Genomic DNA, 23271 nt, shown 5'->3' with positions numbered 1-23271 from the left:
AGACAGTGGATTGGAAAGGGTTAATACTGCAAGAAATAGATGCAACTGAATGACTATACATTTCTATCCTACTGTCATTGACTTTTAGAGATTTTTTTTTTTTTTTTAAAGTATACCTCAGGATACTAGTATTTTAAAAGGAAAGAAAAGTGCAGCCTCCTGCTTTTATCTGATCTGTGAATAAACAGTTTGCCAATATGTACGTTTTTCTTTAAACATTACAAATCAATAGCCTCAGGGTTCAATAGCATAGGTATCTTGTTGCATCCATTTTAGCACTATATGTTTTTTTGTAGCATGCAATAAAAATGCTTGCCTATTGTGTATCACAAAAATATGATATGATGAACACAACCTAAAGCAACCCCTTTCCAAAATTTCAGTGATTCATAAAGATGCTTGCTTTCACAATGAAAAAAAAATTAACAGAATATGAATATTTGTCAAACTATTGGACATTTCTTCACATTGTGCAATGTTATCAAGCTGTATACTTCTAGAAAACTGTCAGAAAAACTAACTTTCTGCTTGTCACTATGGATTCAAATGAAGAATTTCCTAACAAAACATTAACTAAACCCGAGGTGGTCCATCTCTGCCTTAGTAGATATAACTACATGGTGGAATACATAATATATTCCTTGGTTATGCAGAATGCATAATCCTTTGCAGTAGGTTCAATGGATAACTTCAAACTGTTCTTCACAGATTAAATCCATAATCCTTGCTGCGGCTCATTGATCTGTAGATCAGATTTAATAGGAATACTAATATGATGAACTATATTTACATTGCTAATCCTATATGCTTACAATGGGAGATTATGACGGTAGAACGTTGACAGGTGTACTACATTTAAGGACACATCCTTTTACTGTAACTAGTCAAATCCCGAGAAAAAGAAAAAAAAAACTATTTTCTATGCTTTTGTGTAGTTTGTAGGAATTTACAAACAGTATTAATAAATTGGTACTATGTTGCAATACAATGGCAAACATCTTTGTGGTCAAATAGAAATATGTTTATGGCGCCCATAAATACTGTGATACTACAGCTATTGAATGTTATACCACAGAATACATGACTGTTAACTGAGTGGTTAACCACAGAACAAGATAAAGGATGCAAAAGCTATATGACATATCCTTTCCTTTTAGATAACTTGTAAAGTCCATCATACTCTACACATGAAACAGCTAAAATCGACCAGACTGCAAACTCCAGCAAACACTTCCACTATAAAAGGGGCAAAGCCCCTGCCAGGCACCTCTGGGGAATGGCTTATCTCATAGAGAAAGAAGGTATCAGGCATTGAAATCCAACATACCCAATCCCCCTTCTATCATGCAAACCTGGTAGACTTTGTACCCCGATTCAGGTTCTGAAGGAGTTGAGCACAAACACAGGATTCTTCCATTTGGCGTTCACTAAACCCGTGTCATGACCGTCCTCTCCCCTAAGCCCCTGATAATATGGTATCAGTTTTGCCCAAAGTAATCTAATGTCTATAACCAGTTATAGAGAGCTGTAAGAGACAAGATAATCCCATCTCCCTAAATCTGTGTTAGCATTGGTACAAAAAGAACCTAACCTATATTTCTCGCCTTAATTCTCTTCAAATATTGAACACATTGTCACAGTGTGACTCCCAGAAACACCAGAACCCGTCATACCTTTGCCTTCCCCAAGAGTCCTCTGAAGCAGGTCATGTTTAGCCTGTAGTTTAGTGATGAGATTGCTTCCTTCTAGATGTTCCCTGAATTTCTACATAGAGAACATTGATTATTTTTAGCTCACACATATACATTATACATTTCTACAGATATTCTCTAAGTATGCTGTAACATCACAATGGAAACCAAAAGGAAAAAAGTACTTTTTTTCTATTTTACCATAAAATAAAACTGCTCTGTCTCTTGTTGGTTTGCTCTTCGTTTTGCAATACTGGGTTTACTTAAGTAGGTCTCCGATACGGTGGATTTCACGGACTCAGTGGAGCGGCTGTGCTGAAAGCATTCTGAAACATCATAGTCTTCTATGGTGACCATATCTTGGATGGTCTGGAGGGTGGCTTCTGTGGTTTTCTTTACCTACAAAACAAGTTATTACTGCCACTGCACAGCGAATATATAAAAAGTAGTAACAAGGCTAACAATGGAAAATATTCAGTTATGTATTAGCAAACATGCGCAATCAATGTAAGCATATGAAATCCCCGCCTTTAGAATGGGTTATCTTTCAGAAGATGTAAGGACTGTTCTCACTCTATACATTGTAAACTATATACACTTCTACTTTTAACCTCGTATGTAAACTTCAAGTTTTTTTTTTTTTAAAGAAAATGTTACACTTTGATGGAAAATTGCAGGAAGGTTCCTGTGTGTATAAAATGTTGAGTGGCATTTTGGCAATGTGCCCGATGTCTACTTCCATGGGTATGGGGGTTTAGTAAGTTTTTTTTTTTCAATTTGTCATTTAGGTTTTATTTGTACATGTCAAAAGTATTAAAATTGTCCTTGCTAGCAGAGGTGCAAAATGTCCACAAACCCCAGTGAGTGAAAGGGTTAAAGCACAGCAGCTCAGCCGCTACGTTACATATTTCACTATAATGGGCTAACCATACGACCTCTGGAAAAGAAGTTGAGCAGAAGTGACAGAAGACAAAGTGTGCTTTCCTAGGATCCATGCCACTTGATTCCAGCAATTGCCAGGAGTTACAACAGACCATCACAGATCAGACACTGATGGCATAACCTAGTGACATCTCCTTTAAAGTGACGATCTATCTACGGAAGGAATCATACTAAACCATCTATTACGAGACCGTCTGAAAAGAGTCTCTAAATTATATCCATCACCCAAATGCTCCATTAACAAGCAGACCAGATATGGCCCAGGTCACAGTTGCAAAGAATTCAAAATTTCCTGTGGCTAACTACATGGTGGTATCATAAGAATAAAGGCATCATTTAGTGTGACATTGTTGTATAAATGGAAGGAAGTTAAGTTCCTCCTATAGATGCCGCTGAGAAAGAAGGAGTTATTCCAGTTCAAACTGAGGGTAATGTATGTCTCAAATATAATGTGGCACCAATGTGGAGTTTCATACTCTTAATTAAACTGGTCTTTTTTTTACTAATTAAAACCAGATTGTGAAACCCATTCCATATTTTTAATTGGTTTTAATTTTCAGATTTTTTCATTCTATTGTCAACACATAGTGACATGCTTTATGGCGGCATTTAGAGTTATGCTTTATAGCAGCCTTATGAATTATTCACACAATGGACAGGAGGGGATCTTCTGACTTCTATGGCAGTGTATTCTAGGCATGGTCTATTGAGGGAGGGGAGTAGATAAACTGTGACATCACCTATGAATGGTGGTTCCTTGTGTTATTTATATATGTGTTTAACATTTCATTGTAATCCTGCCTGTGATAATGACATGACAGCAGAACAAGCAGTCAAAAAAGGACAAAGGCATCTGATGTGGCCAAAACGTTGCATGTTCTTATGGAGATTAAATAAAGGAAGCATCATCTGATGCGGAATACATTTTATTGAAGATCCCCGTGTGCTGTTCCCTACATTATTTCTAGCGGCACAGGCAGTGTCAGACTTTTATTAGGCTTAGTTGTCGGTGTGAAAAAAGCAGGATTTTAGACTTTTTGAATACATAAATCAGAAAAAAGGGAAAAAAAAGTCACCAAACTTTCTTAAATTAAGTTCAACATAAAAACTTGTTTTATAGAATAGATCATTCTCAGATAACTTATTCTCTGTAAGTGCTTTGTTACCAATTTTATACATTAAAAAAAGAAGATAGAAGCGTGATACTGAGGCTTTAAAAGAGTAACAATTCTTAAAAGCTTTTGACAATGTGGCTGACAGGCAGCGAAGACAGCTAAAAGGACACAGCAGCAGCCCATTCATTTCTGTGATCAGAAGGGGGGTGTAGGGGGGGCGGTTCTGAATATATCACTGAGCTGTCATTATTTCTCGTACTACTACTAGGAGTGACTGTCATATGTGACGGCCCCCCAGACTATCACACTAGCAGTGGGGACAGTGTACTGCCGCACAGCAAAGGCAAGATTGAGGCGCTCACCCCTAGGTCTCTAGACACCAACATGGCCGTCGTAAGTGCCCAAACTAAACCTGGAATTATTGTTAAGTCAACCTGATTCCACTCTATAGCAGTCCCGTTTCGCCATTCATGACACCACTGCAAATGGAGGTGACTGTGGATGTCAAAGGCAGTACACATAAGGGGTGCCGCGAGACCAAATGTCCCTGTAATGATGATGCCATCTTTTTCTGGATGTGGACAACGAAACAGCTGAAGCTGCTCGTGCTTGTAGGGCGATCAGACGATCCTTTCTACTGGTGGTATGTCGGGGGCATCCTGTCGCCTTGTGTGCATGCCATCATCCCTCTCAACACCTCCTAGCAGTCTGGTCAGAATGGCCCAGCTAGCGAGCAATTCGTCAACATGACCATTCAGCCTCTTGCAATTCAAGAATGCTCCCCCTCTGAAACTTTGTTAACGGAGCACAATATCTGAGATTGTGTCAGAGGTGTCTAGAGGTCAACAAGCTCTACACATGTGAAAAAAAGAGGTCCACTACAGGCAAGAAGTCCGAGAGCCTTTTTATAGGTCAAGGATAGAACCACTTTTAGGGCCTCAAGTGGCAAACTCCTAAGTGCTTGATTTATTTTACAAAATAAACAAGTCAGAAGGGGTAACTGTTAGCAAATTGTCAGCTCACTAAAATAAGACTATCCACTCTATACCCCTCTCTACTGGTTGGTCTGGACAATATATCCCCAGTGGTAGCTGAGATAATAAGCAGTATGGGTGCCACTAAAGCCCTCCATAAAATTAGACATTTTGTAATTTTTTAAGTTTTTCATATGGTGCTTTTTTTAAACCTGACCAAGTTTGTATAACTGAATGGCCAGTTCAGTCTGCCATGTTTTTGAGGATCCAACTTATAACTGACTAGAAGCATGACGCTTTTAACCTTGATTGACCAGCTATATCTGTGAAATGATTTGCAGTTTACCGTTAGGGCCACGAGCTATATGAATAAGTGAAACAATGTATTACATACATATATATTTAGTTTGATTCAACTTGGAAAAATGCATGGAAATGGGAAAGGTATTGAAGTTTAGAAAAAACAATCCTAGATGACACAATATAGACAGTATGTGCACTGCAGCCTGTACAATGGAGTATGACAGTAACATTTGTGGTCTTCCTCCTATGTACTAGATCATATTAAAACATCAGATTACCTCTTCATTTTCAATTTTCAGAGTAGCCAGCCGAGACTGAAGCTGTTGGTAGCGGAGGATAAGTTCACCCTGTAATGGCTGTTGAGCACTAACTTGGCAAACCTTCATTTACAAAAAGAAAAAAACCAGTAAGTTTCCAAGTCAGAGCTGGGCACTGGAGACTTCACATAATTGCTCCAAAACAGTAAACCAGAGGGCTTCAGTGTAGTGGTTTATCTCATCTGTTACACATTTCTCCATAACATCCAGAGTCAGCCAGATACAGCTGCTAAATATTTTACCTTGTGGAGTTCCTCTCTGGCCTTTCTCAGCACGTTTTAAGCAGCAGCAGCTATATAACATTCCACAAAGGAGCATTTTGATTAATGTTTATTATATTAATGTTTAATATCCCACAATGAAGCATTTTACTGCTTTGCTATTGCACAGGTAGGTTCCCTCAAGTGGATCCACTGCGTGAAAATCCACACTGAATTTGCTAATGATCCTCAGTGGCAAAAACTGCATTAAATGGTACAGCTTTCACTGCAGATGTCGTTGAAGAAGTACTGCAAATTTCGCCATTTGTATTGTAAAGAAAATAAGCGGCATCAATTGGCATTTTGTCAATTTAAGATCCACATTGGATGTCAATTGCGCTTTGGATTTCATCTCATCCAATTTGTAGCTACTTGAAATGCTGCATATTTTGTGCATGGAAAGTTTGCAGTCGACCTGCCACATAAAGTACATTTCCCTATGTGGCAAGATAGTTTAATTACCAACAGGTAGAGTTCTTTTTTTAAACGTTTAAAACTGAATGTAGCTTGTATCTTAACTATAGATGAGCGAGTATACTCGCTAAAGGCAATTGCTCGAGCGAGCATTGCCTTTAGCGAGTATCTCCCCCACTCGAGACTGCAGATTTGGGTGCCAGCAGCAGGCACGGAGCTGTGGGGGAGAAAGGGGCGGAACAGAGGGGAGATCTCTCTCTCCCTCTCCCCCCCCCCCCCCCCCCCCGCTCCCTCCTGCTGACAGCCGCTACTCACCGCTCCCCTGCGTCTGCACCCGAACCTGCAGTCTCGAGCGGGGGAGATACTCGCTAAAGGCAATGCTCGCTCGAGCAATTGCCTTTAGCGAGTATACTTGCTCATCTCTAATCTTAACCCTTTGCAATACAATTTTGGATTCAGGGTTTCCTAGGGGTTTTTCTCTTTCTGCCATTATACAATGGCGCCATCTGCTGGCTAGAGCCAGCACTGCGGTATGGGACATGCTGGAGAGGCCCCCGACAACAGAGTGGCCAGTAATATACAGTAGGAATACCCTCTGACGTCTTCCGACATCAAAGCTGTGCAGCCTTCAATCAGAATGTCTGAAGACATCAGACAGTGGATTAGAAAGGGTTTAATATTGTATACATGCGCCCAAATCTTAAAGCGAATCGATCACGTCCCCACAGCACCGTCAGCTAAGTTATGGTGCCATTAGGTGAGGTGACAGGGAGTCGGATGAAGTATTTTACATAACTCGCCCACTCCTGCGATGTCTCCCCTTAAGTCGGCATGAAAATCTGATTATTGAGATTCCTATATGCATGCTCTCTCATGGACTTATATAGAAGTTGATAAAAAGGAGTTTGATTTTCCTGCCGAACGCCGAATTCAAAGGGTGATACTGCTAGATCATGGGGGCGGGCAAGTATAAACTTAGTTTATGGTGCTGTTGAGATGTGACAGGTTCCTTTTAAGACTTGTATCCAATTATAATGCATTCCACATTTTATTTTACCTCATCACCTAGGTGAGGCTGAAATTCAAATTTCATTGGCGGACAGAACGCAGATGGATACATCTCCATGAACCTTTGCTTGTCATTCCTGGGTTCCAAATTATCTACTGCATTCTCTATGATGTCCAGGCCCTCATGCCGAGAAGTTTCCAAGTTGTATTCAGCAGACAGGTAGGTTCTCATGGCTCGGTTTAAACTTGCATGGTACCCCAGATCAGAGCACTAGAAAACAGACATAAAAGCTTGACATCTACATGTGCAACAAGCCACAACCGTCCTTAATAAACATATCAAACTGGTGATTAGCTGAGCTCAGAAGTCTTTTCATTGCATTATATCCATTACACAAACAGGCATACTTCTATAGAGCAACGCCGTTCCAACTGTGAAAACGAAACCACGTCGAGAACTACAGCCAAAGTGTTATAGTACCTAAACAATTTATTGGGAAAAATGTGTTACACAGGGGAGGCAAACGACAAGACTTGGCACCTTGTCTCAGTTTTCATTTCACACATGGTACAGTGCTATTTCTCATTCTCAAGAATGCCAGCTGTTAGAAACATTTCATTTAGCTCTGCCAAATTGGCTGATGAGCAGTCAGCACATTTCAAAGTGTACAATTTCCAAAAATAAATGAACATATTCAGCGGGGAAATTGCCGTTACGGGAGCAAAGAAGTAGTTTACAGGTGAGAGCTGTATAACCACACACAAGAGCTGTGTAATGTGCACAAGGGCCCGGATCCTTACTGCGCCGCTGTATACTTTATGGCTTCATACAAAGACATATGGAGGTTTATTTTGTTAGATTTTATCACAAAAATAGTCATGGCACGCTCCATCAGATATTCCGTATGTACAAAGGGATTCTTTATTGGAGGCATTACTTCTAGGGGAGAATATTTCCATACTTACACAAGCCATACAGCATCTGTGCATATGAGCCATAAAAATGTATAAATCATAAGTATGGGAGATTTAAGGAGTATTCAATAACTACACAATCTGAACAATTAAAAGTAAAGGAAACTTGTGGCATATGAAGTTTGTCCAATTTTTTCTCCTGCAATTGGTTCAATTTTTGTAGGTAATGCACTTCAGATTCCCAGTATTCACAACAGGTAAACTACTGTGAAGTTATATATTCTGAATGTATTTTACTTAGCCATCTTTGAAGAAAGAAAAAAAAGTGAAAAAGTATCTAAAAGTAACTTAAAATAAATAAAATAAATAGAGGTCTTCCAGATTCAAAGCTTAAAGGGGTTGTCTCACGCCGAAACGGGTTTTTTTTTTTTAATTCAATAGGCCCCCCGGTCGGCGCGAGACAAACCCAACGGATGGGTTAAAAAAAAAAAAAAGTTTATTACTTACCCGAATCCCCGCGCTGCGGCGACTTCTTTCTTACTTTACCAAGATGGCCGCCGGGATCTTCACCCACGATGCACCGCGGGTCTTCTCCCATGGTGCACCGTGGGCTCTGTGCGGTCTATTGCCGATTCCAGCCTCCTGATTGGCTGGAATCGGCACACGTGACGGGGCGGAGCTACGAGGACCAGCTCTCCGGCACGAGCGGCCCCATTCACCAGGGAGAAGACCGGACTGCGCAAGCGAGTCTAAAAACGCCAGAAGACAGTGAATTTAGACGGATCCATGGCGACGGGGACGCTAGCAACGGAGCAGGTAAGTGAATAACTTCTGTATGGCTCATAATTAATGCACGATGTATATTACAAAGTGCATTAATATGGCCATACAGAAGTGCTGAACCCCACTTGATTTCACGAGACAACCCCTTTAAGGCCTCATGTCCACAGGTAAAATGAAACTAGAAAATCAGCGCGGGTAATTAAATACCTGCACATGTCATTATCCCCCGGCACACGCGGGAAAACAACCACAGCCTGCTCCATTTTCTGCGGTTTTCCTGCTGATCGGGACGGCTTCCACTGAAGCCAATAGAAGCTGTCCGATCCGCGATACAGCCGCGGATGACACTGTGGCTTTGTCGCGGATCCGTGGGAAAGCAGGAGTTAAAAAAAAAAGAAAAGAAGGCATGACGGATGCGTGCGGCACACCACCGGTGTCCCACGAGTATCCGCTGTGCAGAAGAAAAAGAAGATTCGGCCGTGAAGAAAGAGACGTGTGCCGCATCCGTACAGGTGAGTAATGTAATTTTTGGCCTCATGTCTGCGGGCATGGCTGCAAACTGCTGCAGGATTCTGCACTGGGAAACCATGCGAGCCCATGGGCATGAGGCCTAATACCAGACACAGCAGCTATCAAGCTAATAGCGCAATGTCTGGTAAACCTTGTGGGAATGCACTGCTGGTCAGAGCACCAAGGCGCCCCTTCAGACTACTGATCACTGGGCAGCCCAAGAAACACCTTTGATCACTATAAATTGAAATATTATTGAACTTCCTAATATATTTTGTTCCTACATACGATCTCTGCTTGCTGTTGATGAATGAAAACATTCTGGTTTATATACAGAGGTTGACGCACATTTAATATTTTTCACCATATTGCTCCTGTGCTTTTGGCCAACATCTGTCCTGTGTAAAGCCACCCTAACAGTTTACCTACATTGAAACATGGTTGCATCTAATGAAATGATTAGTACGACTGATAAGCTAGCTCACTTAGGCCACTCTCACACATGCGCTTTTTACAGCGACGTTTTGAAAGCCGCGCTAAGCGTGGTACAAGGCTCCCATTGATTTCAATGGAGCCTCGCAGATCTGCACTCGAACACTGTGCTTTCTAACGCTGATTTTTTAGCACTGCCTGCTCTATTTTGGCACGTTTTCACGCTTAACGCACCTCATTACCCATCAGAATGATGGGGTGCGTTAAAAAAAGACTGTCAAAACGCAGTAATGTGCATTCAAAAACGCCGATAAAAGATCGTGGTAAACTGTCGCGATCAAAATTGCGGCGTTTTACTGATGCTGTGTGGGAGAGTGGCCTAAGGATTGCTTAGACTACAAACAATTGTAGCAAATTCAGCTGTGAGATGTCTTCAGTCTGTACTAGGTTTAAGCCTGGTAATGTTCACATTACCTGACAGCAAACCGAGATCTTGAAAATGCTGAATTGAAACACAAATTATATTGGAAACTTGCAGAGTGTATTATTTGAGGAGTTATTCCAAAATAACCGAGCACTTACTTGGCTTTCTCCAGCAGCCCCATTGAAAATGAATGGCGCAGAATCACACATGGTCGGCTGCTATTCCATTCAAGTTACTCCTTATTGAGGGGGAAGGGTGGATGCAGTGATGAGGAAGCGGGGAAATAGAGGCCCCTGTCATCAAGATCGGTGGGGGTCTCAGCAATGAGTCCCTCACCGATCAGACTGTTATCACTTATGTGGAGAGGTGATGACAGTTGATCTTGGGATAACCACCTTAGGCTTTATAATAAAATGAAAACCACTTTGCTATATCAGTCACTGAGACTACCTGAAACCGAAATATCTGAGGTTATGTGGGAGAGTGCTTTACCACAAGGTTTAAGTTTTGACATATATTACCAACACAGTCTACTCTATACAAAGGAAACCATTGTGGTGGGAAAAGAAAAAAAAAGTGAAAGTGGTTTACCACATGTTACATAGAAAGAGATACAACACATTGCTCTGTATGGGGGATGGCAAGCTAAAAGCCACCTTACCATTCCAGCATATGCTACAAATAGGACTGTAGTTTGTAATAGACACAAGCCTAGTGTTGTATGGACACTAGACAGTTCAGTTGTACACGTCTGTTAACCAACCGTCATCTGCAGCAGGAGAATTATGGCTGTCAAGTCTGTCCTGCTGAGGCGGGACGCCTATAGGAAAATGTTCCTGCAAGGCTAACATTACAGGTAAACTGATTGCTGTCAGATTCCAGGACAGCTTTAATGGTCTAAAATGTCCATGTCTTATCTGCTATCTTAAAATCATTGTATTTAAACCCCTTAGTGACATGGCCCATTTATTTTGCATTTAAGGACACAATGATTTTTTGAGAATTTTCATCTTCACTTTTCAAAAGCAATAACCCTTATTTTTTCCCATCAACATGGCCATAGGAGGGCTAGTTTTTTGCTATAGACTATCGGTAGCGCAATTTTATTTTTTTCTCTTATAGCGTCAGAGAAAAAAAAAAGAAGAAAAAAAAAAAAAAAAAGATTCTGCCATTGTGTTTTTTTTCCCACCATTAATCACGCAGCTTAAATGACACAATACATTTTTTGGGCAGGTTGTTACAAATATGACAATACCACAATTATATTAACATATACATACACAAACACTTATTTTTAGGTTTTTCCGCTTTTGCACAACAAACAGCATTTTCTTAGATTTTTTTCTGCTGCATTCAAAGTCCTATGACACATTTTTCCATGGACAGAGTTCTCAAAGAGCGTGCTTTTATTGGCACCATTTTGGGTTGCATATGGATTTTTTGATCACTTTAATTGCATCTTTTTTTAAGGCAAAACGAAGAAAAAAAGCATTTTGGCTTTTTTTTTTTTTAAGCTTTTTTATAGCGTTTGCTGTGCAGGACAGAAAGTTTGTTCAATTTAATTGTAAAGGTCGTTACACATGCGATTATACCAAACGTGTTCTTTTTTTCTTAAAACAAAGAGGGCAACGTGTGCAAACATTTTTTTAACCATTTTTATCAATTTATTTTTTTTTTTACATTTTTTATGTCCCTGCAATCCTCTGAGCAGTCTGATAATACATTGCAGTACTCCTGTACTGCAATGCATTATTGCCATTCATAACAATCACAGGCCATGGCAGACCTGGAAGCCATTGTTTGTCGCCTGGTTGCCATGACAACCCATTGGCCCTCCTCGATTACACGGGGAGGGCCAATGATGTCAGAGGGAGCGCCTTTCCTCTGAACCTTTTACATCAAACATTGATCATTTGCATGTAAGGGGTTAACAGGGAGGATTGGCAATTGGGTCAATCCCAGGTGCTGCAGCAGGAGGCCAGCTGCCAGTGACAGCCAATGCAGATGGCATGGGCTCAGCTTCCGAGTCTGCACCATCCATAGCACGTAAATGTACGTCAAGGATTCTAGGTTCTCTAAGTTCTGTCGTGGAAGTATTATCTGTCCTTCATATTTTCTCTCCTTTTATGATCCTTGTCTAATTTTGGCTTCAGGAACGGCATACAAAAACCTGAACAAAACCTGATGAAAAACTGTAATGGCAGCCTTAAACTGGGCAGTAATTACAGCTTATTCACCTTGTTCGTATTGAAATAAACATTTCTGCATGGCTGATCAGAATGCACATATTTGGGAACTAGCAGCTGGATGAATAAGCAATTAAGCTGAATTCACAGGGGGTATAGTTGGGGTGCGGTAAAAGTGCAACTTCATGGATGGCTGCAGCAAAAACATGTCTGGTTTTGTCTGTTTTCACTGCACCCCAATCACCCGATGGTATTGCAGCCTTAGTCAACATCTCGTGTGTATGGTTAGCTTAAAGCATACTTAACTTTTCACTCAACTTATACTCAGATGACAGTCCCTCCCCCAGAGATAAGAAATGCCTCAGCTGCTAGAGAAGCTAAATACCCGATGACAAGCAGTGGATTGCAGAGGCCTACACCACAGCCTTGATTTTCAGTGGTAAACAAAAAATGTATTAAAAGTATATTACAAGATTGATGAGACAGAGAGGCTATTAGATGAGCATATGTTGTCTGAAAAGTGAGGTATGCTGTAGGGCTTTTGTTCACACCTGCACTTGCCATTTCCACTTGAATTCCATTTGGCTGTTCTGTTTTTGGAGAGGAAAAACAGAATACAAATGGAAATAAATATTTCCACTTTTCCCCACTTTGATTTCAATGATTTCAGGCTGCACCATTTTGTTTTGTTTAAAAATGGAACCATAACCGTACGGAATCAAGCGGAAAGCATTCCATTTTTTTAAACCCCAATGGAATCACAGTGGAAAAAAGATCCAGGTGTACTAAGGCTGTATTCACAAGGTGCAAGTACCCGAACTGTGTGAATACAGCCTTACAAGGAATTCCAACCAAACCAATCACTCAACTTGTGGCAAGAACGAAACTTCAAGATAAAATAGAGTTTGAGGTAAAATATATGATCGTTACTTACATCAATTAAATCTGAAAGGTCGTGGATATAATATTTGAATACAGATGCATTTGTTGCCTCCAGAGTTAATAAATATTCATTGCGTGCCTTTATGGATTTCAGTTTGTTCTCAGAGTATTTGGCTTGGCGCTAGAGACAGAATAATGATTATTAAGACAAAAATACCAAAGGTTCAGCATATGTTACTGAAGTTCATGCAATAAATTGACCAAGGGCTTATTTAGATGACTGTATATCGGATGGGTTTTCACGCCGAGCCGATATACGGTGTCCTTGTCTGTAGGAAGAGGGGGGGAGCTAGGTCCTGGCGCTTAGCTCGGCCCCCATCCCGCCCCTCCCATTGCAAATAGTGGCGAGGGGCGGGAGCTCAGTTCCTGCTCCTGGCTCTTCCATCCTCCACCCCACTGCAGACAAGGACACCGTATATCGGCTCGGCGTGAAAACTGAGCCGATATACGGTCGTTTGAAATAGCCCTAAGGCTGTATTCAAGTGGGGTAATTTGTGTGCGATTAGGTTATTGGAAAAGCTGCATGCATTTTAGCTGTTTAGGCTATGGCAAGGATCGCAACAAAACATGTGTTTTTTTTAATGCAGATTTAATGTTTTTAAACACACCCAAACCACCTTGTGTGAATACAGTCTAAAGGCCCATTTAGACAAGGATTATCGCTCAAAAGTCACCTTTTGAGTGCTAACCATTGCGTCTAAACACACGGCCATCGTGCACTGTTTGTACCACTATTTGTTCATTGTTGATTTCTAGCAAGCTAGAAATCACCAATGACTTATCAGCGCCGCATGCTGATTTTCTCAGTGGGCGGCACTGATAGTATTCTTTCAGCTGGTATCCCACTGGCAGTTCTCAGCATGACATCAGCTGAAAGCTCCAACAATGCAATTGTTTGCATATACAGAACAGCTGCTTTGTTCTCTGAGCTATCTTGCTCCACCTGTATTACCTCTTAAATAGCTAGCTACTTAGAGTTATGCAAAGATGATTGCTCAAAACTGTCACTTAAACTGTTGTTTGAGCGATTATCTTTCAGTGTAAATGGGTCTTAAGGCTGGGCTCACACATCATAGATTCTTCCACTGATCTTTAGCACATGGTCACACACTTACCTTCTCTTTCATTTTCTCAATTTTTTTCACAGAGCTCCGTCTTTGGTGCTTGTCTTCCAGTCGTAAATGAAATACAGGGTCAACAGATCTTCCAATTTGTTTCTCCTCTTGTTTTTCAGCTTCTTTCAGCTTAGATTCTGCATTGATGCTCTCTGCATGATACATATGGTAAGTCTTCATGACCTGCAAAATAATTATTAAAATTCAATTCCATTAACCTTATAATTGGTCATTTTAGTTCATTGTAGGGCATCCAATTGTATCAATTAGTCCTGGTCACCAAATCTGGAATAGTTTCCAAAAAACACAGTATCCAGTAATCTACAGAACTGTTTATACACAAATGGTTAAAAATATGGCCCATTAGGTTTCTAATAAAACAGATTTTCTCTTTTCCTTCCAGTATAGTGTCACATACAAATTTGACTAAACTCAGTAGTCTGGAAGTGTTCAGAGACTAGTTATTTGGACATTCCTCCAGCAGATAGCAATAGCAGCCTTGTGTGTTTACACACTTCACAACAGATGGACGGTTTACAGGCGCCAAAAAATGTAGAGAAAGACTAAAACAACTTAATCTAATAGTAGATGGTGCTTCCTTTGAAAGAAGAAATATTACAGCTTTATATAACAGAAATACAATGCAATGTGATAAGGGCCAGTCAGGCCATTGAAGAATAGATGAGCACCTGCCACTCTCCCAAGCCAAGTACCATAATCGCTGGGTAATTTCCCTTCATGTGACTGACACGAAGAGGAGAAGGTAACATACAGAATAAGCGGGAACTAGGATTTCATTACTGATTTAGGATCCACTGATCTAAATACAAAACCAGTAAATTAATTGGCTTTTATGAAAAATTGTCGATCTCAATAAACTGTAAAACTATGGTAGCTATAGACATGACATGTGTGTCAGCAGGACAATATTTATCTCCCGTCTATGGTGACTTGCAGACAGTATCAATTTCTGCTATTGGGGGAAACAGAAATTGGAAAGGTCATTTAAAAAAAACTTTTGGCCCAAGTTCCTTGATAAAGAGATATATGGAGACTATCAGGATACAAGTAAAATGTAAAGCTAGGAACATCAGAAACCTGATAGACCGCATTCAAAATCGCAGAGTTTCATCCAAATTTGTTGCCAACCTATCGTAAACGTATCTATCAGAGCTCCATTGAGAACATACGCCATGATGTATTAAACAGTGCTGAAAACGCCTACAGTGGAAGTAGCATACATACAGATTACAATCTGCACAAACCACATATGGTATTAAGCTGGCAGGATCCATATTATAAGGGCTAATTCACATAAGTATTTTTGTTGACTAACAGTCCTTGAATTTCTGATGTATACAGATTTATAATATGCTAAAGTGCAAAATATGCTTAGATTGAATCTAGCCCATAATTCTAAATAAATATTTTTCATGGGACAACTCCCTATAGGCTATGGACTCCTTTCAGAGGCACTTTTTGACTTATTTCACTAAAATGCATAGATTTTGGTCAGAAAACAATTTTTGCAATAGGGTTTCATTAACTTTTGCACTGCTTGGTTTCTGCAGCTTCTATATACTACTATATACACTTCAGTTCCCTTGGTGAAGCTGGACTACAAAGTAAATCACAGCACACTCAGATGGCACTTTACTGGATATGACATTCTATAATTATGTGTAAATAATAGGACATTTATATGTTGACAGCCATGGGTAGTGCAACATTTGGTCACAGTGGACCTAAAGGGCCATTAACATGCAACAATTATTGATCAAAATCCGTTCAAACAAACAAATTTCCGCGATAATAGTTATGTGTAAATGTGAATCCATCGTTCATTTGTTGTTTATCGCTGAGTTTCAGCCTGCATAAAAATGGTTGTTAGTTCGCTTGCTGTTCACTTTGTCTAAATGGCATTTGTTTAGTCTTTCAAATGACTTGAGAAGGGGGGAGGTGGTGATTGTTTGCCTTGCTAAACACAATGATTACTTCTTTACTCATGCCAGGAGAAGACAATGGATTTCCTTTACATTAATTAAAAACCTGCTGGTGAGAGAGTCCTTGCATAAACACACGCCCACAATGAGCAAATATACACAGTGCTTACATAGCAAATGAGAGAAATGGAGAGGATTTCAAAGGATTATCTGTACATTTAAATGCTCAACATTCCTATGCAAAAAAGTCGTTAATTTATTCAATCGTTCGTTTAAATGATAATCGTTATGTGTAAATGGGGCTTTATTCAGTTTGTCGCAGAGTGGTGGGTGTTGCTGTCATGGGAAGAGGCACATATAGCACTCAGGTGAAGAGATAGGCAATGTACAGAGCTTTCTATACAAGTATCACAGCTGCTGATTCATACAGCAAAAAAGTGTCAATCTACATGAAGAAAACAAGATCTAAGATTTCTAACTATATAAAGACGTTCACTAGTTTCTTAGGCTGAACAGATAAGTGTCCCCCCAATTAGTGCGCATAAGAAAATTACTGAAGGTATAGAAAACAATTAAATGATTAATGGAATGCTAGACTACAATTCTTAAAAGAACTGGGAACACAAAGGTTAATCAAGTTGTAAGGAATATAGATGGAGTTTTATGGAGCTGGTACGTAAGTTATGATTGATGGTTGACATACATACGATCTGTTATTTCCCAAACTTGTAATCTGAGAGGTATGTCATAAAGTAATAAGTCCCTGCTCCAAATTCAACTAATTACAAGTACAACAAAAAAACAATTAACTTCAAATCCTCTGAGAGATTCTGCAGCGTGGAGACTGTATCCGCTAATAATCTGGAGGTTCATTACACTGCTGTCAATATGATTAATGATGATGCCTCCATCATTACTCTTATCTGTGGTGGCCCACAGTTGGCAGATGTGCAGAGTTCATCATCTTATAAAGGCATCCAGATAGTTGTAAAAGATAACCCAATAGCTGCACAGACCCATCCCTACACTGAGGCTTCAACAACAAGGACGTTCAAAAGCAACAACAACAACAAAAAAATCATAGTCCAGTTGGTGAAAAACAATGTATTGTTTCTTCTCAACTCTGACATGAGGAGCATGAAAAGTGAGGGCAAGGAGGCTGGAAAATATGCAATACATGATCAATGATAAAAGTGCCAGTCTCTGTACTAAATATTAAAGGGGTTGTCAGCTTTCTAATTTTTTTTTTTTATTTTATTTCTTTACAGAGTTTATTGTAGAACTGGCCCCATTGAAAGCAATGGGATGGCATCGAGGTCCTTTGCCACAGCTGTGACAGGGGATTCCTTTATCCCCGCGGGGAGTCCCCTTCTTTCTGAGCACTGTGACAGTTCTGTAACAGTGTTCAGTGATGAAGGGACTACCCATGGGGTATTTTTCCATGCAGCACGGACCTTCCAAGCGCATGGATATCCTATCTTTTGCAGGTGAGAGTATTTTGCACCTCTAAAAGACGGACATGTGAACACACCATAGGAAACCAATGGTTCTATCAGACACACTTTTTTGCACACATAGGCATTCCAAAACAAGCATTCCAAAACTACCTACCAGTTTATTACATCTTAATTGCTTGAGTCACCACCAGTTAAACAACAGTGTTATAGTTGGGTCGGATATGTACAAGCCACAATGATGCATTTTCAGACAGCAACAATTCTACTAAGGAATTTATTAAAAGGTACTCGTTGGTAATATGGAAAGAGTCTAATTAACCCCTCTATGACAAAGCCTGTTTGTGCCTTAGTAACCAAGCCAAATTTTGGAAATCTGACACGTGTCACTTTAACATAAAATAACTCTGTAAAAGTTTTGCATATCCAAGTGATTCAGACATTGTTTTTTTGCCAAATATTGTACTTTATTTAGGTGGGAAAAATAGACCGATAGAATTTGTATATTTATTAAAAGCGCCAAAACTGGGAAATTTGGGGGAAATTTTTTTCACATTTTCAACTGTAATATCTCAAAAATGTGCAAACATATTGTAGATCTTTTTGCTAAGCTATATATTTCTATCTATCTGTTTACTTTATTCTGGGTGCACATTTGAAAAACTTTGCTTTTTTAAACTATTTAGGAGACGTACAAATTTAACATTACTTATCAACATTTTGAGGAAAACGTTTTCCTACACCAAGCCAAGATTGCAAAGGCTCATAGGTGTCAGAATGACAGATAACCCCACAAATGGCCCAATTTTAAAAAACTACACCCCTTAATGTATTCACTGTGGGGTGTCATGAGTATTTTTACCCTACAGTTTTTTCAGGAGTTAATGCAATTTAGAGGAGAAAAAATAAAATGTCATATTTTTCCAAAGATGTCATTTTAAAGACATATTTGTTTTCTGTAGTGCACAAATGAAAATGAGGATTTACAATCCAAAATGGATACCCCTGTTTGTCCTGAGTTCAGAAATATACAAACTATGTCTGTATGTACAATGGGACCCAAACCGAAAGGAGCAGCCGGTGGCTTTCAGAACAAACATTTTACTTGAAGGCGTTTCAGGTCCCAACGCACACTTATAGAGCACTTGAGCAGCCAAAATGATGGGGAACCCCCACATACAACCCCATTTTTAAAACTAGACCCCTTAACTAATTCATCTAGGGGTGTGCTGTGTATTTTGACCTCACAGTTTTTGAATGAATTGAAGCAAAGCAGAAGGAAAAAAATTATGATTTTCATTTTTTTGGCAATTGTGTCAATTTAAAAATAGTTTTTTTGTACAGCAGATACATGAAGACTTTCACCCCAAAATGAATCCCCCTGTTTATCCCATGTTCAGAAACACACTCATTGTGGCACTAATTTTATGTCTTTATGCACAACGGGGCCCAAACCGAAAGGAGCATTGAAGTTCAACTGTTTTTAAGTTTTACGTGGTTGCCATTATCCGTTGGATAACGGTGATCACGTGACCGGAGAACGCTCACTGCGGAGCAAGGAGATATCACCAGCTTCTGCACTTGCGTTCGTCATCTTGCCAACGGGCGCATGCGCCGAAGTTGGATAAAGGTATGCAGATAAAGATCCCGTTGGGGGACATCGCCAGAGTGATATTCCGCCTCGGCCATGGACAGGGGGCCTAGGGAGAGAGGATACCCTTCCTGACAAGTGTGAACACATGTAATGTGGTTATTGAAGCCTTCTTTATATATTCCTGAAGAGGCCCATTTCATTTTACAGCACCTGATCTATATAAAATATCATTTTAGCGCACTTGATACCTCATCGAATGCCAACAGCTTAGCAGTGCGCACACAAACAGAACATTTCTTGGCATCAAGGGATACAATTATTCTTCCTACAAATGCCAGCAATTGAGATTACATGCAGGACTATAAGCAGTAGCTCATCTCTAAAGAATCCCACGATGAGCCACAACTACAAAACAAGCCATGAGCATTACCTAATGTAGTTTCCTGTAGCAATTACTTCACAGTACTTGGGAATGGGAAGGGAGGGGGGGGGGGTATAGAAAGTTGATCATCTTTATTTTGTAATGCTTTACAATTCACAGGGAGCATACACAAGAGACATAACTGATGGACAACCTAAACGATAGGGGTGAGGGCCCTGCTCATAAGAGTTCACAGACTAAGGAAATAGGATGACAGGAGGTATAAAAGCTAGTTCTGTGAATGGATCACCAGCCATGCTTGTGAAGGAACAGATCAGAGGTGCGATGTGATAGGGAATAAATGGCTTTTGAGCCATCATTGTGCGTAAACTACTAATTGGTACTAATGCCTATTGGTACTAATGCAGTTAGGTGGCAGCATCCTATTTCTAGGGCAATCACTATTCATGCCTGTGCACATTTCATCATATTTTTCTGGATCTGAAACAGAGAGAAGTATGACGGGACATGTTAATGTGAGTTTAACAAGTCAGTTTGTTGAGAGTTTCTATTCAGTAAACTTGTGTGATTTTGTGCACGTCATCAAGTCTTCAGTTTTTGTTGTTCTAAGTCATCAATATTCAACAGTAGGTAACATTTTCATATATTACTTTGCACATTACTATATTCTGAGACAAAATATATAAGATATGCTAAAAAAAATAATAAAAAACAAACAAACATGCAACTAAACTTGCTGTCCTACAAATAGGACGCTGCTACTATGTGGATAGCAAAAATCAAATAGCGATTCTAAAGCGGAAAGACGACAAATGTATTTCAATGGCATCTAATGTTGTTAGTAGTGAACCATTAGCATCAGTGTCAAGGCATGTCAGGGGACAAAAAGACAAAGTAAAGGTACAACAAGCGGCTAGGATTACGCATTACAACCAGTTTATGGGAGGAGTTGATAGGCATGACTGGTTATTAGAAAAGCATTCTATAGCTATACGGGGAAAGAAATGGTATTGGCCTATCTTTACTAGAATTATTGATATGGCTGTGATCAATGCCTTTATCATCTACAAGTGTCAAAGATTTCACACAATATATCGCTGTCACCCAACTTAAAGGGGTTGTCTCGCGGCAGCAAGTGGGGTTATACACTTCTGTATGGCCATATTAATGCACTTTGTAATATACATCGTGCATTAAATATGAGACATACAGAAGTTATTCACTTACCTGCTCCGTTGCTAGCGTCCCCGTTGCCATGGTTCCGTCTAATTTCGGTGTCTTCTTGCCTTTTTAGACGCGCTTGCGCAGATCCGTCTTCTCCCTTCTTCTCCCTTCGGCTCCGCTCGGCAGCATCGGCATTTTGGCTCCGCCCCCTTGTACGCATCATCGCGTAGCTCCGCCCCATGATGTGTGCCGGTTCCAGCCTTCTGATTGGCTGGAATCGGCACGTGACGGGGGCGGAGCTACGCGATGATGCGTACAAGGGGGCGGAGCCAAAATGCCGATGCTGCCGAGCGGAGCCGAAGGGAGAAGAAGGGAGAAGACGGATCTGCGCAAGCGCGTCTAAAAAGGCAAGAAGACACCGAAATTAGACGGAACCATGGCAACGGGGACGCTAGCAACGGAGCAGGTAAGTGAATAACTTCTGTATGGCTCATATTTAATGCACGATGTATATTACAAAGTGCATTAATATGGCCATACAGAAGTGTATAACCCCACTTGATTTCGCGAGACAACCCCTTTAAACTTCGAGTCAATGCACGACACAGTATTAGTTGGCCAATGACCACACAATCTTCTAGGGCAAAAACAGTAAGGCCCTTTTAGGCAACGATTATCACTCAAAAAATGGCTTTTGAGCGATAATCATTGTGTCTAAATGTGCTCATCTTACAGTGTTCTGATGAACGACGGTTTTCAGTTCTGCTTGAAAACTATCGATCAGCAGAACAGCTGATAAGCAGGACTGCAGGCTGTCTTCTGCTGAGGGAGAGCTGATTACAGCATTGTCTTAGCTGTCAGCCCTGCCAGTAGAACAGCTGATAAGCAGGACCACAAGCTGTGTCTGCTGTCCATGGTGTTGAATTCTCCATGGGGAGCTAGAGATTAGATTGCTTTCTCTTAAGCAGGGCCTGGCTGAACAATTGAGCTAATTACATAGGTTAGACCTCCTGCTGAGTTCTGCAACAGCTCCAAGAAGCTCATTGGAATGCAAATGAAGACGATAAAGTACTAATAGCAATTAGTACCTATTAGTACTTTATGCAAAACTATCGCTGATCTTTCAATCTTTTGAAAGATTATCTGTGTGTGTGAATGGGCCTTTAGATAGCGTGAGGTTAGATTGAAAAAGACACTTGATTGGAAAAAGAAAAGCAAAAAAGGTGTCAGTTCGCTAACTGCAAAGGAAAACCTCTGACTTTCTGTACAAAATGTGATGTCACCCTAAGTACACAATGTTTCCGAAAATTTCATAAATTATTTTTGTCTGATATACATTGTATATTAGTCAGTAAGACAGGAATTAGGTTTACCTGTTAATTCCTTTTCTGAAGTCATCCTGACAGCATACACATGGAGGATGTCCACTGGACCCCTGTTGGGACAGGAAGCGGAAAAACATACAAAAGGCACCTCCCGCCACCGGCTCACCAGTGTGTACCAAATAACTACAGTGACCCGGCTTGCTTAATCACTCATTTTTAATACCGAAACCATAGTACAATACGTTACTTCACGTAGAGAAGGATAACTGAAGGGGAGGGAAAAGCCCCTATGCTGTCAGGATGACTTCAGAAAAGGAATTAACAGGTAAACCTAATTCCTGTCTTCCCCTCGTCATCCTGACAGCATACACATGGAGGAATACCAACAACCAAGGGCTTTAGGGAGGGACCACTGCTTGCAGAACTTTCCGCCCAAAGGCCGTGTCCCGGCTGGCCCCCACGTCCAGACGATAGTGTTTTACAAAGGTATGGGTGCTTGACCATGTGGCGGCTCTGCAAATCTGGTCGGTTGTCGCCTGGGCTCTCTCCGCCCAGGAACAGGCGACCGCCCTAGTAGAATGGGCTCTAACTTCGCCCGGGAGTGGGATCCCTTGGGATCTGTATGCCTCTTCTACGGCCCTCCTGACCCACCGCGCTAGGGAGTCCTTAGTAGCGGCCCCTCCTCTGCGTGGACCCTGAAATTGAATGAAGAGGTTATTAGATTTCCTAAAGGTATGTGAGACCTCTAAGTACTTCAGAACTGCTCGTCTCACGTCTAGGTTATGGAACCTCTGTTCCGTAGCGTTCCGGGGTTCCTGGCAGAAGGAGGGAAGTACTATTCTTTGCTCTCTGTGAAAGTCCGTGAGGACTTTCGGTTGAAAAAAGGGGTCGGGCCTAAACTCTATCTTGTCCGGGAAGATGGTCATATATGGGGTTTTTATAGAGAGGGCTTGGATTTCCCCGATCCGCCTGGCGGATGTAATGGCCACTAGGAAGGCAACCTTATATGAGAGGGTCTTAACAGAGTTCTTCCAGGGGCTCGAAGGGGTGTGCGCAAAGGGCCTGTAAAACAAGATTC

The 23271-nt window shown here is 40.7% G+C and overlaps 1 protein-coding gene across 4 annotated transcripts in view; it reads right to left on the bottom strand.

Moving 5' to 3' along the window:
- Nucleotides 1-23271, bottom strand: part of SRGAP1 (SLIT-ROBO Rho GTPase activating protein 1) — a 170649-nt gene that overhangs the window by 37701 nt on the left and 109677 nt on the right. For all 4 annotated transcript variants that reach the window (XM_066591556.1, XM_066591557.1, XM_066591558.1 and 1 more), the window contains exons 5-10: nucleotides 14332-14514; nucleotides 13209-13337; nucleotides 7074-7295; nucleotides 5304-5405; nucleotides 1893-2090; nucleotides 1674-1764 (exon numbers count right to left, since the gene is read on the bottom strand). In XM_066591556.1, coding sequence (XP_066447653.1) covers nucleotides 1674-1764; nucleotides 1893-2090; nucleotides 5304-5405; nucleotides 7074-7295; nucleotides 13209-13337; nucleotides 14332-14514 — 925 coding nt within the window. The remainder of the gene's footprint in view (nucleotides 1-1673; nucleotides 1765-1892; nucleotides 2091-5303; nucleotides 5406-7073; nucleotides 7296-13208; nucleotides 13338-14331; nucleotides 14515-23271) is intronic.

This window comes from Eleutherodactylus coqui, chromosome 2 (genome assembly GCF_035609145.1).
Source record: "Eleutherodactylus coqui strain aEleCoq1 chromosome 2, aEleCoq1.hap1, whole genome shotgun sequence".
Lineage (NCBI taxonomy): Eukaryota > Metazoa > Chordata > Amphibia > Anura > Eleutherodactylidae > Eleutherodactylus > Eleutherodactylus coqui.
Note: the sequence above shows the minus strand (reverse complement) of the source record. Positions and strands in the feature narration are given on the sequence as shown.